General features: G+C 41.1%; 1 protein-coding gene across 5 annotated transcripts in view; it reads right to left on the bottom strand.

The window, feature by feature from the left end:
• Window positions 1–2,145: 2,145 nt before the first annotated feature.
• Window positions 2,146–16,918, bottom strand: part of CDK19 (cyclin dependent kinase 19) — a 192,783-nt gene continuing 178,010 nt past the window's right edge. For all 5 annotated transcript variants that reach the window (XM_047859495.1, XM_047859491.1, XM_047859493.1 and 2 more), the window contains one exon: window positions 2,146–6,741. In XM_047859495.1, coding sequence (XP_047715451.1) covers window positions 6,610–6,741 — 132 coding nt within the window. In that variant the 3' untranslated portion in view covers window positions 2,146–6,609. The remainder of the gene's footprint in view (window positions 6,742–16,918) is intronic.

Raw genomic sequence — 16,918 nt, forward strand, 5'->3', positions numbered from 1 at the left:
GTTAAGCGTCCGACTTCAGCCAGGTCACGATCTCGCGGCCCGTGAGTTCGAGCCCCGCGTCGGCCTCTGGGCTGATGGCTCAGAGCCTGGAGCCTGTTTCCGATTCTGTGTCTCCCTCTCTCTCTGCCCCTCCCCCGTTCATGCTCTGTCTCTCTCTGTCCCAAAAATAAATAAACGTTGAAAAAAAAAATTTAAGAAGACATCCAGATGGCCAACAGACACAGGAGAAAGTGCTCAATATCACTCATCATCAGGGAAATACCAATCAAAGCCACACTGAGATACCACCTCACACTTGTTGGAATGGCTAACATTTATTTTATTTTATTTTTTTAACATTTATTTACTTTTGAGACAGAGAGAGAGCATGTACAGGGGAGGGTCAGAGAGAGGGAGACACAGAATCCAAAACAGCCTCCAGGCTCTGAGCTGTCAGCACAGAGCCCGACGCGGGGCTCGAACTCACGGACCGCGAGATCATGACCTGAGCCGAAGTCAGACGCTCAACTGACTGAGCCACACAGGCGCCCCTGGAATGGCTAACATTAACAGCTCAGGCACCAAAAGGTGTTGGCAAGGATGCGGAGAAAGGGGAACTCTTTTGCACTGCTAGTGGGAATGCAGACTGGTGCAGCCACTGTGGAAAACAGTATGGAGGTTCCTCAAAAAACTAAAAATAGAATTACCCTACAACACAGCAATTGCACTACTAGGTATTTATCCAAAGGATATAGGAGTGCTGATTCAAAGGGGCACATGCACCCCAATGTTTATAGCAGCACTATAGACAATAGCTGAAGTATGAAAAGAGCCCAAATGTCCATCGACTGATGAATGGATAAAGAAGATGTGGTGTATATATACAATGGAGTATTACTGGGTAATCAAAAATAATGAAATCTTGCCATTTGTGATGACATGGATGGAACTAGAGTGTATTATGCTAAGTGAAATTAGTCAGAGAAAGACAAGTATCATATGACTTCACTCATATGTGGAATTTTAGATACAAACAGATGAACATAAGAGAAGGGAAGCAAAAATAACAACATGGAGGGAGACAAACAGTAAGAGACTCTTAAAGAGAACAAACTGAGGGTTGCTGGAGGGGTTTTGGGTGGGGCAATGGGCTAGTTGGGCAAGGGGCATTAAGGAGGACACTTGTTGGGATGAGCACCGGGGTTATATGTAGGTGATGAATCACTGAATTCTACTCCTGAAATTATTGCACTATACGTTAACTATCTCGTATGTACATCTAAGAAAATTAATAAATGAAAAAATTGAAAAAAGAAATGATCCAGGAAGTCTATGCCAAGATACAAAAGTGATGCTAATGACTTGCCCTATTGTCTGCTCTGTGTTGGGCGTCACGACAGGTGCTGAAAGTGCAGAAGGAATGGAATCCAGGTCCCCTGTCCACAAAGAACTTACAGTCGGCTACGTACATAGTCCTGTACTTTCAAAGTTACTTTCCTAGGAATGGTAAGGAGTTTATACAGTCATGCACTTTCTCTTATCCAGGTGGCTGGTTAGAAAGGCAGCTATGGTCAAAGAATAGTATGCCAAGAGAAGCTCTACCCTACAAATAGCATGGTATTGAATAGATATGGTCAAGGCCAAGCAGTGAAGCAACCGGATGGGTGCTGTTATCTATTTTAAAGAGAAATGGAAGTTCTGTGTTTGTGCCATTTAAACATTGTTCAGTTCACTCCATGAGGCCTTTGACTATTGGAGTAACTGTATTAGATTCACCAAGTAAATCATAAGGGGCAGTCAGGTACAACAGAATGTCCTTATAAAAAGGGGGAAAAAAAATCCAATGCCACTCTAACCCACAAAATGCTGCCTATTTGTTTGTTCTAAAACATCATTCTAATTTTCATTTTTTTCTAGAAAGGATGTTTTCCTTAGAAATGTTTTCAAAACTATTGCTTTGCTTCTGAGGTATCTGTAAGCATTGCCGTCTGTGGTTTGTGACATCATAAGCATCCTGAATAAAATAACATATTGCAACTCACAAGGAGACTGCATCTCCGCAGGACAATTGTCATCTGAAAAGCTTCTAGGTGCACAGATACAATTTTAACGCCACAACTTATTAACAGGAGTTTTTTCTGTACTTAAAAAAAATCCACATAGAAACAAAGTCAATTAAATTTTATTACAACCAAGAATATAAAATAAATGCAATGTAATTTATTTTAGTTTTAACAGTCATTTCAAGAAGGATGTCAGGACAACTCAAAAGCGGGAAACACTCAGCTCCAAAGCGGTTGCCCTCCTGCACCCCATGGAACACGCCCCACCGGAGCGCAGCCGGCTCTGAGCGTGCACCTTGCAGCAGAGTGTAAAGCATATACACAGTCATCTCTATAATCGTAGAAAGAGGGGTGCGTGCAGAAATGGACTGAAAAGAGAGACAAAGACAGGTACACTTCACAAGTAGGAATTATGAGAATTACAAACTAGGCAGTTTAGAAAGGGTATATACTACATAACATATATAAAAAGTACTTTAAATTGTTGTTAAAAAGGACATCTTCAGTCCAGATTTTGTGTAATACTTTTAGTGTCTACACAGACAAGTCTTTAAAAAAATTAAATAGTATTAATTTACTAAATATTTAGGAGATAACAGTGCATTAAGGATTTTTTTTTTCATATAATACATACATATCACTCCTTTGCAGTGATCGCATAGAAGAGTAAGTATGGCCTTAGGTACAACACATTTTTAAAAAATCCTAAAACAATGAACTTTGTTTTATGACATCTGTGACTACTCTTGAAGATTACGGGGGCCTAAACTGCTATGTTTGATATAAAACATTACTTATATTTGAATCCTTCAAGCCTCCTTTAGGCTACCTGCCATTTCACTGCCTTTCTCCGCTCCCTAGAAAGATATCGCCACAGAGTTTAGGATTTGCAATTTTCATAGAATTCTTCCTTCATCGTATAGTTTCTGCTCCATGGTTTTATTCAAAGCAGATTAAGCTGCAAATCTTATCATCCAACATTTTTTTTCTTTTACCCTTAGCAGAGAAAACAGCATCGTTTTAGAGGCATACAACCAGCAGTTGCTTCCCTGGGGATGAGGCAGGGAACATGGAGGCAAATATTGTCCCTTTCCATTCTTACATGTAAATTATGTTTATAAGAGCAAAAGAGTAGTGCAGAAGACCAAAGTTCTAAGTACTAAAATTTTAAAACCACACAGATATAAAAATATACAGGTCCTTGGCTTTTGTATGTTACTGCAGGATCCACTTTCGTCACAAGGATTGCTTCAGCTCATAGTAACAGCCCTGCCGCCAGACTCCCTTACCCTTGAGCTCAGCTGTCCTGAAACTTCTAGAATCACTGTATCCCAAACACACTTCTCACCAGAAAGCTAATTCGAAAACTGATTTGAATATGGAGGGCAGAAAACCTTCACTTTTATTCCTTCCTTCCTAATTTTTTAAAATGTTTATTCATTTTTGAGAGACAGAAAGACAGAGCGCCAGTGGGGAAGGGGCAGAGGGAGAGGGAGACAGAATCTGAAGCAGGCTCCAGGCTCTGAGCTGTCAGTCTGGAGTGTGGCGTGGGGCTTGAACTACTCACGGAACTGTGAGAAGTCAGGCGCTTAACCGACTAAGCCACCCAGGTGCCCCTCCTTTTTTCCTTTCAATAACCTTTCTTGGTTTGGGTGTTCTCATGGGCTGAGGGATGTCCCCCTCCCCCTGCATCCTCAGGGAACATGACAGTAATAAGTTTTCTGGAATGAGGTCACTTGGGGACCACAGAGGTAAATTTTAACGTCAAAAAGCTTCACAGATCTCCCCCGAGGTCCCAGTTTAGGGTCCATACATATGTTAAAGGCTTTGTTCCCCTTTACAGGGAAAAGGAAATCATGAACCACGACTGTTTCAAGGGTAATGGGCACCAGTGGGCATCGCCAACTCCAAGGCAAGAACAAGAAGAAAAGGGCCAGTATGAGCACAGTGACCAGAGGAACGGGGATACCTGGCTGTATCTTGGAGAACACTGTGTATTAGGAAAAACTGATGAAATCCCCTCACGGTTTGCCTATCAGTTCTGACAATAAAATTAGCTATATGCAAGGAAAGCAGGGTAGTCCTGTGATTATACAAACACATATCACAAGAACTGTATATCAAAGTTGCTTATAAAGTATCAAGGGGCATGGTATTTTGGTCCATGCACATATTTTATTTGGGCTTTTCTCTTGTTAAATGTAAGGGCCCCCTTAGGGCAGCAACAGGGCTTCTGCTTTCATTTAATTTCCTACAACCGCTTAAGGAGTGCGTTCTGCCTATAAGGTCCACCCCATTGTTGTTGAAAGGCTGCTGTGAACATTTCAAACCTAAAGTAATGCCTGTTGTGCTATTTCATCGCTGGCTTTCTCAGAGGTAGACGAACACCTCTTGGTAACAGTTTATTACACAGCAGAATTTGGAATAATAACTCTATCCAAGTGAGTTTAGAAGTAAACAAAAGGACCTTCACACTCATAAGCCATTCCTATCATCCCCGGAGAACTTTCTGTCATGGAATGGATCATAAGTTCCTTAAGGACAGGAAGTATGTCTTGCCCTTTGTGGCTTCCACCCAGCATGGCATTGGGCACATGGTGAGGGTGCAGTGAGCATCTGATGACCAATAACTCTGGACAGTGAGGCTTCAGGGCACAGGACAGAACTATATACAGGTAGCTACATTATGCGGAGGGCTATTAACTTCTCCTTAAAACAAACAAACAAACAAACAAAAATGGAAGGGGTGAATTATCAGAGAGACAACTAGAAATTCCTTCCAATGCAGTATGTCAACTGTTTCATCTTCAATGTTTGATGAGTGTCACTATACAGCTTTTATTATTAATAAGCATTATTATGCTGAGATCAGTAAGGTCCTTGCTGGCTACAGTATCACATCAATAGTGCAAAATGTATACTGGCTTCTGTCTAAAATCTTACTTTACTTGTATATGGACCCAGAGTATCATTACCAGGTAGATAAGTTCACAAAGAATCGTTTAAAAAATGCATATAACTTGCATATACAACAATCGGCTATTTCTTCTAGCTCAAGAAAACGTTTAAAACAGGGCTAGTGCTGCTAGTAGCATTCAGAAGAACACAAATTTCTTGCCCCTTACATTACAATGGGAGCTCTAAGACTCTATATTTCCTGTGACTCTGGGGGGTGAGGCGGTCCTTTCACTGGCTAAAGAACTCAGCCTCTAATTCATAGATCATGGAAATGCAAATATGCACTTTATCTCGTATAGTCGTGTATACTATCTGCCCATAGTTTTTTAGGCACAATTATTAAGTTTTCTCCTAGGGGCAAAGAAAGCATTCAGTGCAATGAAAAGATTCTTGATAGAATTAAGTCTCAGTAACAACAGCAAAATTATGCATACATAATACATACTTCAAACATGAATAAAACCTAAATTCTTAACATGCTTTAAAAATAGTCACTCTATGGCTAATGCAAATATGAATGGAGAACAACTGCTCTTAATTTTAAAAGCAGATTAATTTGCAAATTAATTTTGCAGGCTTCTATTTGAGTACTCTTGATTATGTAAGGAAGTGACTCAAGCTGGCCCAGATGCGAAGAAACCAACAGTTCTTTAGAGAAGCCAACTTTATGTACAATACACACTCAAAGCTTTTCCTTCAAAGGTAAACGATACATCATCCTTTGATCAACATTACTCCTTAAAGAAACCCTAGTGCAGTTAATACTCTCTTCCACTTTCTGGTGTGGGGCACCAGAGGGCTGTATTTCATCGAAGCTCTTGAAGCCCTTTTTCAAGGCAGACTTAGCTACATGAAGATTAAATTAGAATTCTTACTGAACACTCTTCAGAATAAGGTGATTCTGGGAACTACGTTCCATATGGATGATTGATTATGTCAAAATTACCACACAATTCAGTTCTTCAGAGCATAAAGCATAGTAACTGCGAAGATCTAGGCTGTTTTTGGTTGTAGGTTCCCTCTGTCCCACTGTGTGTCTTTTCTTAGACCTTCCCTGAAACTAGATAAATAAAAACATAACAGCAAAGTACTTTGGGACAGTAACAGTTTCTGTTTAAGACTTCCATGAGCAAAACAGTCATATTCTGTGAAAACAACGTAGTGCTTTAAAAGGTGCATTTTTACCTGTGTTGCTAGATCAGTTCATGAAGTAGAAAACTATACACCACTGGAGTCTTGTTTCTAAAACATTAAAATCCTATTAAAAGAGCTTTGAAAAGATAAATCATAGTGATTGCTACAGCATGAGAAAGGTGCACCAGGAAATCCTTCCAAAAAATGCTGAAGGTTACAGAAGTTAAGTGCTGGGATTAGATCAGACGCTGTATCAAAGTCACAATGGAACACATGCAGGGAAAGGGTGTCGGGGAAACTTCACAAAAATCTTCTTTAAGTCAGTAAAGAAGAGACGTCCGTCCGTCCTGCAAAATGCTCAGTATGTAGTCTTCGGCCCAAGTGGGTGAGTTTTAAACGGCAGCATCGTCTGCATTTTTGGTTGCTTTCCATGCGGACATCATATTGCTGGGGTCTGTGCCCTGGGCCGCGGCGGTCAGTAGCGGTGGCCCTGGTGAGTCGGGTGGTACTGCGCGCTTTGCTGGGACGAGGAGGAGTAGCCGAGTGTGCTCTGGGACTGGGAGGATCCCTGAACGCTGCTTTGGTAATTCAGGCGAGAACTGGAGTGCTGGGGGAAGGAGAAGGAAAAGGGAATCACCGGCTCAGGACTTAATCACAATAGGATGGGCACAGGAGCCATTTTCTGAGGCCCCTGGTTCCCATCCACGGCAGCTGACAGCTAACTTGAGCTCCTTAATATGTTTCGCTTCTTTGAAACGACAGGGTGCCCTCACTGTAACATGTTCTGGCAGGCATGAAGTTTGGCTGGATTTCTTTGGGACGTGAGCCGCACTGGCAAGAGAAAGGCAGAGGGGAAACCTGTGCTGACCCACTGTTCTTTATACGAACTCTGCCTATTCTCTGTAAAACTGAGATTTGCAAACGAGAATGATCAATTTGGCACACTGCATTAGGATTCATAGTGCATACTGATATGCTGTTAATTTTCTCATTATAAATAACAATGCTATGATCAAGAAGTCATTTCTAGAGAAGAGAATTTTCAGAGGTAGAGGCTGGAGTGGCAATCGCCAACATGACAAAGCAAGGCAGGTTGGGCAGGATGTGGCGGCAATAAGTGGGTTTTATAAATTTCAGGTAATATTTATAATAAAAAAAAATGTTCGTACATGAAAATGCCCTTCACGGAAAGCAGAGACAAATGTATTTCAATTCAATGTCTTGTTATTACCTTAAATGGAACATTTACCTTCATGGCGCCAAGGGCAAATATGAAAAATTATGCAAAAGGAAGAATTCATCTATAGAATAGGAACATGGGGTCTAGTTAAAGGTAAGCATAGCTGGAGCCCGTGTCCTTAACTAAGCTCAGAACGCTGGTTCTTTCCATGAGCAAAGTGGAAAAGATCTTACTAATAAAATTATTACTTGGAGTAAAAAATGTAAATGACCTTGAGGTGGCACTATGGATTTAAGGAAGGACAAATCAGCAGGGTCCCCCAACTCAGTGTGCAAAGGCTGCCAAACATGATGTGGGAAACAAAGGTAAAAGAAAAAAGTAAATTTCCCTACAACCTACAGCCCACTGACAAGTCCTTGAGACAGGCAGAGTGACCTTACTCTAGGAACTCAGCTGCCTGGATGTTAACACTTTGCTAAGGGCAAAAGGCAACCTTAGCTTAACATTATCCCAACCTCTAGGATCCTGTGAGCTACTTTAACATATAAAAATGCCTTTGGAAACTTCCTTTATCTCTACTCCCCAAGATATATGTTAGCCATCATCCTCCAAGCATATGGCCCCCTGGTATACATCTGAAGGGTCTCCTGACTAAGGTTTTACTAGACACTAGTAAATGACCTTTTCCTAACAATAGTTAGCCCGCTCAAGGTCCTGAAAATCTTGCTTCCAAATTCCTTAGGGACTTATGCTAACCGTAACCCCCTCCCAACTTGAAAGTATACAATCATTCACCCATCACAACCCCAGTGCAACTCTTTGTACCCACAGGTCCTGTCCCTGTGCTTTAATAAAACCACCTTTTTGAACTAAAGACTGCTCAAGAATTCTTTCTTGACCATTCACTCCAAACCCCAACATTTCCACATCATTTTGGTGCCCAATGTGGGGCCTGGGTTTTCGCATCTGGACGCCAAGCCTCGGTGCAAACTTGGCACCAAGTACTTGGGTAAGTACTTCCTTTTCTCTTCCTTTACTCTCATTTCAGGGGCTTTTCAGGGAATATGGTCTTATTGGAAAACTTTCATGTTGATTGCTCAGGCTGCAATCCTCTGTGGCTACTACTCTATGGGAAGGAGAAAGCCTACCTTTTGGATGAAAGTTAGTATCATGGACGAAATGATAATGAGACTCAGAAACTTGATGTCCTCCCTTTATTCCTATCTGTCTTGGGCACGGGACAGCCACCTAAGTCACTAGCATGGTTGCTGATCTTAAGACTTCTCATTGGTCTAACCAGATCCCCTTGACATCCCTGGTCTAGCTGCTTCTGGCCAGAAGACCTTCACTTGGAGCCAGCTGAGAGCAGTACCCAATTTAATTAAAACCCAACTGGGACTGTTTCCTAGGGAAGCCGGCTGTAAAGACTACATGTGTTGGGATGTCACTTAGACCATGATGGATTTCTTTTAAAAAAAACCCTTTTTAAAAAATGTTTATTTATTTTTGAGAGAGAGAGACAGACAGAGGGGCACAGAGCCTGTCAGCACAGAGCCTGACACGGGGCTCAAACTCGTGAACCCCGAGATCATGACCTGAGCTGAAGTAGGACGCTTAACCGACTGAGCCACCCAGGCGCCCTCTGATGGATTTCTATCTTTACTGTTTTCTGTCAATGTCTTCTACTAACTACTTAAACTACAAAATTGGGGAATTTCTCTTTGTGAAAGTTTTCTAGTGTTTTCCATGGGTTAAAAACAGTGGGTTCTTCATGGCAAGGCAAGGCACAGCCTGGCCTTCACAGAATGGCAAGGCAAGGCCCAGTCTTCATGCCCTTCACAGCACAGCAAGGCGTAGATAGCATGGCAAGACAAGGCATGGCACAGCACCTCAGTCCATATGCTGGCACCCATTTCACAGTCTAGAATGTGATGGGGAAGCAGGAGTATGCTAGCCTCCCTCCTACAGGGCCTTTACAGCAGGGCAGTGATCATAGCTATTTTATTTGAGGAACTCTCCAGGTGGCTTTGACACCAGGAATCTCTGACATATCCTGCACATGGGATGCCACCCAGGAATCAGGGTGGATTTTCTTGGATATAGACCTTCTTCTCTCTTCAGTTACCAAGGATTCTTCCCTTGGAATGAATACCTTTTAACCCACTGGGACTAGTTTGTATTGCAAAATTTAAGAAAGGAATGATCTCCTGTTACCCTGTAACAAGGCATGGCTTCAGTATGATCTATCAGATCTCTTTTGCAGGAAAACAGGGTAAATGGATAGAGGTACCCTAGGTCCAGGCCATCATGGCTCTAATCAGCACCTGGACTAAGGGCCTCTTTGCAGAGCTTGTTTGCTCATTTAACCAGGCCAATAAATTCCCTACTGATATACTGGATGATAAGTATCTAAATAGGGTTCCTGCTAATAGAACCCAAATTGCTGAAGGAAACAAAGGCCATCCCTAATGAAGGGGATGCTGACTCTCTCTCATTGTCCCTCCTCCTAAAAGATGTGGGGGCTTCTTCCTCATTCATTTCCTGGGTTAATGGCTATAACTGGAGCCAACTGTGGTTAGTCTAGCTCAGGACAGGGACATTAAGGAATATTCTCAAGCAGCTGCCTCAACTCCCTTTGTTTCAGGGAAACTCCCTGTCTTCTTCAGGGAAGTTCAGACTTGGACTGCATATTTCTACATTGGTGGAAAAAAACATGGCGTCTGCTCATCTGTCCAAGCTGACCAGGTTTACAACCAGGAACCCTCTTTCTCTGTCGTCTGGTAGCACCTCACCTCTTTTGCCTCCCCCTGCTCCTGTTTCTGCACCACCTTGGGTGCGGCCTGTATAACTGGTTCCTATACCATCCTCGGTGACTCAGGCACCGTTGGCCCCTCCTTTTATCCTTACTGTCAAGAAGCAAAGAGTACCCCCTTGGACCACCCACTTCAGATTTCCCCACAGGTGCCCCAAGTAAAAATTGACTTTAAGTAGAACATAAATTTGGTATTTAAACTAATTTAAGTTTGTTGTTTAATTAAAATGGACATGTCTTTAGAGTTACCAGTATTAAATACGAAACTTTTATTCTACTAAGGTTTACTAAGGTAAAATAAGCTCATGTTAGCTCTGTTGCAATTTGTTAGCAAAAAGATGACTTAGAATGATGGTTAATTTTGTCTGTCTCAAAGTTTTCATGGGTAATTGTTAAGACAGCTTTCAAAGTCTTTGGTAACCTAAAACGTTAAAGTTTTGCTTGGATGATAAATGGGATTGAATTCATTGGACATCTAGGTCTTTCCCAAATAGGATAAAGTGCTAAAGCACTGGTTACTGAACATAGGTTTGCACTTTTGACTTTTTATTGTAGAGAAACTAAGGATATTTGGGTCTGTTGGAAAACATGCTGTGTATTTAAAAGTATCCATAAATTTGCCATCTAAAGAATTCTGGTGTAACAGTCTACAATTGGTTACTACTTAGTTTTCATTGGAGACTAAGGTTTTTAAGAGTTAAAATTTTGCTAAATGTAATTAAGACTGATGGAAATAAGGGCAGCAACGCTGTATGTGTAAGAAAGATATAAGGAATGGAAATACATTTTTGTTGAAGGTAAAAGAAGGTAATTTTGTCCTAAATGAGACTGGTTGTTTGCAAAGAAATGGCTTGGGATAAAATGTGAATGCAAAGGAAAGTTGTACAAGGTTTGTGAAGGGAAATCTTTGGAAAGAAATTTTATGCATGGTCAGGACTAAGGCTGAAATGAATGGATTTTTAAAAGCACACTGGTATAAGATTGAAAGTCTGCTTTCTCTCTGTTAAAAAGACAAAGTTTTCTTGGAAGTTGGTCTGCTCTTGATAAGAAAGTGTAAATAAAGTTGTTTTTCCTTTGCCCAGAAAAACCAGTTTCTATGTTTTGTCTTTATCAGGTCTTTGATGAGCTGTAATCCTATTTAGACGTGTGCGTTAAAACTTTCTAGGTTTTAACAAACTTCCCCAAAATTTAAATCCTAAACGAAGTATCTGGCTAATTAAGTCTCTGACTAATTAGGTTTATTTGGTATGTTACTGTTCTGATATAAGGTCGTCACTCAATATTCTAATTACTGAAGTGTTATGTATCACAGAAATAACTGTATTCTTTGTCAATTGCATCATAATGAGCTCTCCTATCAGATCGTTAACAGTGTCCATTTCTAGTTTTTTTGTCATTTATAGTTATTGTTCTGATGCTCTTGCAAAATGAGTTTTACCTTCAAGGAGATTCATAAAAAGATTATTTTTTGATGAATACAGGTATTTGATATCTTTAAGATCAAAACTGAAATGGGTACGAATTTCCAGTACTAAAAAGCTGCATTCAAAGTGAACAAGAATTAATAACATGGCACTAAATGAACCAAAGATGATTACAGTATTGTGACTCTTGTTTGAAACATTGCTGGTTCTCTAATGTTTGCTCTTCCAGGTTAAGAAAACCTTCTCTTAAAATATCTATGACTTATAGAAATGGGAGAAACTATTCATTTGTGACCAAAGTGAAGCATTTAACTTTTCTCTCTACCTGAACCCTCTGAAATTCAAAAGGCCTCAGTAAGTATTCCTTCTTTCATGGCAATCATAGTTATTTATGTAAGTTTAATAAGAATCTGTTCTCCTTGCAATAGGACACCAATGGAAACATTGGTTATTTTACCAAGGCCTTGACTGGAATGTCATATTTGAGAGATGCATGCAGAGACTCAGATATGACCAGACAGCTCTAAGGAATGGAGCCAACAGAGTCCATTAGAAATGCTGGCCCGATACCTTGCTTACAGAGTTCCCAGCGGCTTTACCAGGTGAGTAAAAAAAAAGTCACTTTCTGGCAGGTGCAGGAACCTCAGGATGCTTTGGGGACTTTGGGAAGAGGGATTCACCCAATTCTACAGGTATTGTAGGCATGTCTGATGGCAAATATTTGGCTCAGCTTCTGGCCTAGAGGGACTACTAAAAGTTCAATCAAGATTCCTTATAAAAGTTTCCAGCAAAACAAGATTTTAAAAGATCTATGTCACTATCCTTGCTGACCTTATGTAAATAATTAGGCCAAGTTGGTTAAAATTGGAACTGTTTTATGACCAAATTAGTCTTAATTTGGCTATCTCTGGAAATAAGGGTGATTTTAGAGAGAAAAATTATGTGGATGTTAAATTCTAGTTCTGATTGTCTTTGCAAATGTTTGTTGTTTGTCTAAGCTAGACAACTTGAGGTAAACTTCAGAGAAATTGCCACAGTCATTCATGTATAGACAATCTTTGTGCTTATTATTCTGTGGGGATAATAACAGGACCCCATGTGTATATGATTATTTAAACAGCTGGAAAAACAGGATGAATTCCCTAACAATTGTATAACTTAACTATTACCTTGACCAATTCTGTGTGGATGGGATGAGAAAATCACTCCATAAAAGCCCCAGTGTACCCCACTCCGTGGAGTTAACTATGGACTTGTGGAAATAATGGATGGACCCACTTTCCCTATGACTGAATTAGATGATGCACTTGGGAATGCCCTTATTCCCTGAGACAAATCTTCCATTTGCCAGCGATTCCTTGTAATTAGGATGTTATTTAAGGCTAGACATCAAACAAAGAGGGCTTCTTGATGGTTTTATCCCTTAACCATATTTGTTCCAGGAACTACCTCTATTGATGTAAAATTGCAAAATTCTTCTTTCTACTAGCCCTCCTGGTAGAAGAGGCCTCAAAATTTACTACATAGGCCAGTCCTTGACAGTAATGATCCCATATCAGGTACAGAGTGTTTTAGAGACCAAAGGCCACCAATGGATGACAGGAGGCCAACTTATTGAATAACAGACTACGCTTAAGGTACACCTGAAATAATGTTTAAAACCTGTCAAATTTTAAGCCCAGCTACTCTTATGCCTGGGCCTGACCATCATACTTCCATGTTAAAACATGACTGCTCAAAGATTATTGATCTTGTTTATTCTAGCTGATCAGACTTAAGAGACTCCCCTATTGAAAATGCAAAAGACAGTTAGCTTACTGGTGGCAATAGTTTCATAGAAAAGGGGATAAGAAAAGTTAGGTACGCTATAGTCATCTAACTCAGATTGTTGAGGCCAAAGCCCTCCAAGCAAATACATCTTCCCCAAAAAGCAGAGTTAATAGCACTCACTCATGCTTTACGATTGGCCAAAGGCCTAAAAATTAACATTTATATTGACTCCAAATATGCTGTTCTGGTGCTACAAGCACATGAAGCAATTTGGAAGGAAAGGGGGTTATTATGAAGCCATACTTCCCCAATCAAATATGGGCCCCAAAGTATTACTCTTCAGAGGTAGCTGTCATTCACCTCAAAGGACATCAAAAGGATATGACCTTAGCATCTAAAGGGAACAATTTAGCAGACCATGCAGTCAAGCAGGCAGCACAAAATAAACAAATATTAAGTCTTATACAAGTCTTAACTCCAGTAAAATCCATAATTCCAGTCTATTCAGACCAAGAAATCCACATAGCCCAGGAATGAGGATATTCAAAAAATGCACAGGACTGGTTTATTAATAATGAGGCAAAAATCTTTATATCCAAAAATAACCAATGGAAGGTAATACAGGGTTTACACCAGGCTACTCATTTGGGTAATAAGGCCACCAAAATGACAAAAACTTTGTGAAGAGAAGTTGTCCCTAGATTTGGACTCCTTTGGTTCCTACAAAGTGACAACAGATCGTCTTTTATTGCCCAAATAACTCAGCAAATAGCTTAGACCTTAAAAATTAATTACTATTTACATTCGGCCTGGCATCTACAATCCTGTGGGAAGGTGGCTCTCTAAAACCACGAAGTCCTTGCTATCCTAACTGCAGTTCAAGGAGGCCCAGGATTAGATGGCTGGCTCTTAAGGAGACCCAATGGCTATGTGGCTCTAACTTGTGTCCATGGCTTCCCCCAGGCTTGACAGACTGCTGTACTTTGGGTTTTGCTCGGATGCACTGGTGCATTAAAACCATTACCAACTCAGCTGACCTTCCAAATTTAAAACAACAGTGGACACATTCTGTGTTTCATTGGGATGACCACCCAGCATCCATCTTTATTCCCTCTTTAGGACTGGAGGATGTCGTTTGGCACATGGAAGCTCTTAATTTAGGGTCACAGCCCTCAAAGGCACTCACAATAGCATTTCTCTATTAAATATTGAAGTAACACAGATGCGTAAAGCAGTTTTACAAAACAGAATGGCATTAGATGTTTTAACTGCTGCACAAGGTAGAACTTGTGCTATCATAAAAACAGAACGCTGTGTACACATTCCAGATTACCACAAAATATTTCTGCATTTCTAACTGACATGAATACTCAATTGGTGCTTTAGAAGATTCCTCTCTTTCTTTTAAAAAAAAAATTGTTTTTTCAATGTTTATTTATTTTTGAGAGATAGAGACAGAGCACAAGCAGGGGAGGAACAGAGAGAGAGGCAGACACAGAATCTGAAGCAGGCTCCAGGCTCTACACTGTCAGCACAGAGCCCGAAGCAGGCTTGAACTCGCCAACCATGCGATCATGACCTGAGGTGAAATCAGATGCTTAACCGACTGAGCCACTTAGGTGTCCTGATTCCTCTCTTTCCTTTAATGATTGGTTAAACTCGTGGACTAGAAGAGAATTTTTGTCAACTAGCAAAGGACTCTTATTTGGGCTTCTTTTTGTGTGTGTGTTTCTAAACATGATTTACTGTTTTTTTGCCATGTTTTTTCCCTTTCCACATGGTGTCGAGACTCCTTCAGTGGTATAACTTCAAGTCGAAAGATGATCCTTTCCGCTTGAGAAGATCCATACATGCAGTCTCCCTTGGGCCTTTCGTAACTTCTGTATATATAAGTCCCCAACTGACCTATGTTGATCCCTAGGCAGGGACATCTCTATGCCCCTATTCATCAGGAAGAAGTTAGAAGACAAGACTTTCACCCTCAGCAACCATGAAGATTTAAGGGTCAGAATTGTTCAGGGGGGAATAATTTGGGAAACAAAGGCAAAAAAAAAAAAAATTAATTTCCTTACAACCTACATATAACCCATTGACAAGTCCTTGAGACTGGCAAAGTGACCTTCCTCTAGGAACTCAGCTGCCGGATGTTAATACTTTGCTAAGGAAAAAAAGGCATTCTTGGCTTAACATTATCCCAACCTCCCGGATCCTGTGAGCTACTTTAACACATAAAAATTCCTTCGGAAACTTCTTTTATCTCTACTCCCCAAGATATATGTTAGCCATCATCCTCCAAGCATATGGCCCCCTGATACACATCTGAAGGGTCTCATGACCACGGTTTTACTAGACAATAATAAATGACCTTTTCCTAACAATAGTTAGCCCCCTCAAGATTCTGGAAACCTTGCTTCCAAAATTCCTGAGAGGACCGTGGTCTTCGAATTTACTCTTTCAGATTTTGATTTTCAACAAGTGGAACCAATGAAAGTGCCATTATGTACTTCTCTGCTTGCAGGGACTCTTCCAAGAGAAGATTTCAGGGAAGTGGTTGTGTGAAAACACATGAGTTTGTAGAGATGTATTCAAAATGTAAAGCCAGTTTAGGCAGCTCTTTATTATGTCTTTCTTGTTAATGTTTCTCTTGATTTCAGTTCCTTATCAGTGAGTTTTTGGCTCCCTTGCCAGTGGTTTTGTTTTCTATTATCTCCATCCCCCCTTCCACTAGTACCCCGAGGTTCTAAATCTTTTTTTTTTATGTGTAAGCCCTGCCCCCCCCCCCAACTTCTTAGATCTTAGCTGGTTACTATCCTTGAAATTTTGGGTGTTTTTGTGTGTGTGTGCAAGATTCCCTATGCTTATCACAGGTATTTTTACCTCTCTCCCCAAATACTAATCCTTACACTTTTTTCCCCTTTAATTTCCCAAATTAGCAGTACAATGTACAGAGGCCGCTTTTAGACATCAGCCTTGAGCAATGGAAACTCATCAAGGCAAGAGGGGCCACAGCAACCCCCTGGATGAATATAGACAGGCCCATCAGACGACCCACCTCAAAATATCCATAGGCCACAAGTGACCAATGGGCTATGTACAACCAGGCAGGTTACCAAAAAAAGGGAGAATTCCTTACACCCCCATCCATACCTCCTCATCTTCCCCTTTTTAAAACAGCCCCCCAGGGGCACCTGAGTGGCTCAGTCGGTTAAGCTGTCCCACTCTTGATTTCGGCTCAAGTCATGATCTCACAGTCGGAAGACTGAGCCCCATGATGGCCCCCTTCCTAGGCATGGAGCCTGCTTAAAATTCGCTCCTGATGCTCTCTCACTCTCTTGCCCCCCCCCCCCCACCATGTTCCTCTCCACCCCTCCCCCCTAGCTGGCAGTCCTCTTTCTCAAAAACAAAGCAAAACAAAACAGCCCCCACCCAGTGCCTCCAGGCTGTCCTGCCTACTGCTCTGTACTCAATACCCACTGCCTGGGGCAGACAGTCTCTCCCCTGTGGTCCAGGCTGCTGCTCCCTGGAGGTGTATCCAATAAACTTCTACCTCCTTTGTTCTTTCACCACACCAGTTTCCATCACATGGGGGTCCCACATC

The sequence above is a fragment of the Prionailurus viverrinus genome, chromosome B2, assembly GCF_022837055.1.
Source record: "Prionailurus viverrinus isolate Anna chromosome B2, UM_Priviv_1.0, whole genome shotgun sequence".
Taxonomy (NCBI): Eukaryota; Metazoa; Chordata; class Mammalia; order Carnivora; family Felidae; genus Prionailurus; species Prionailurus viverrinus.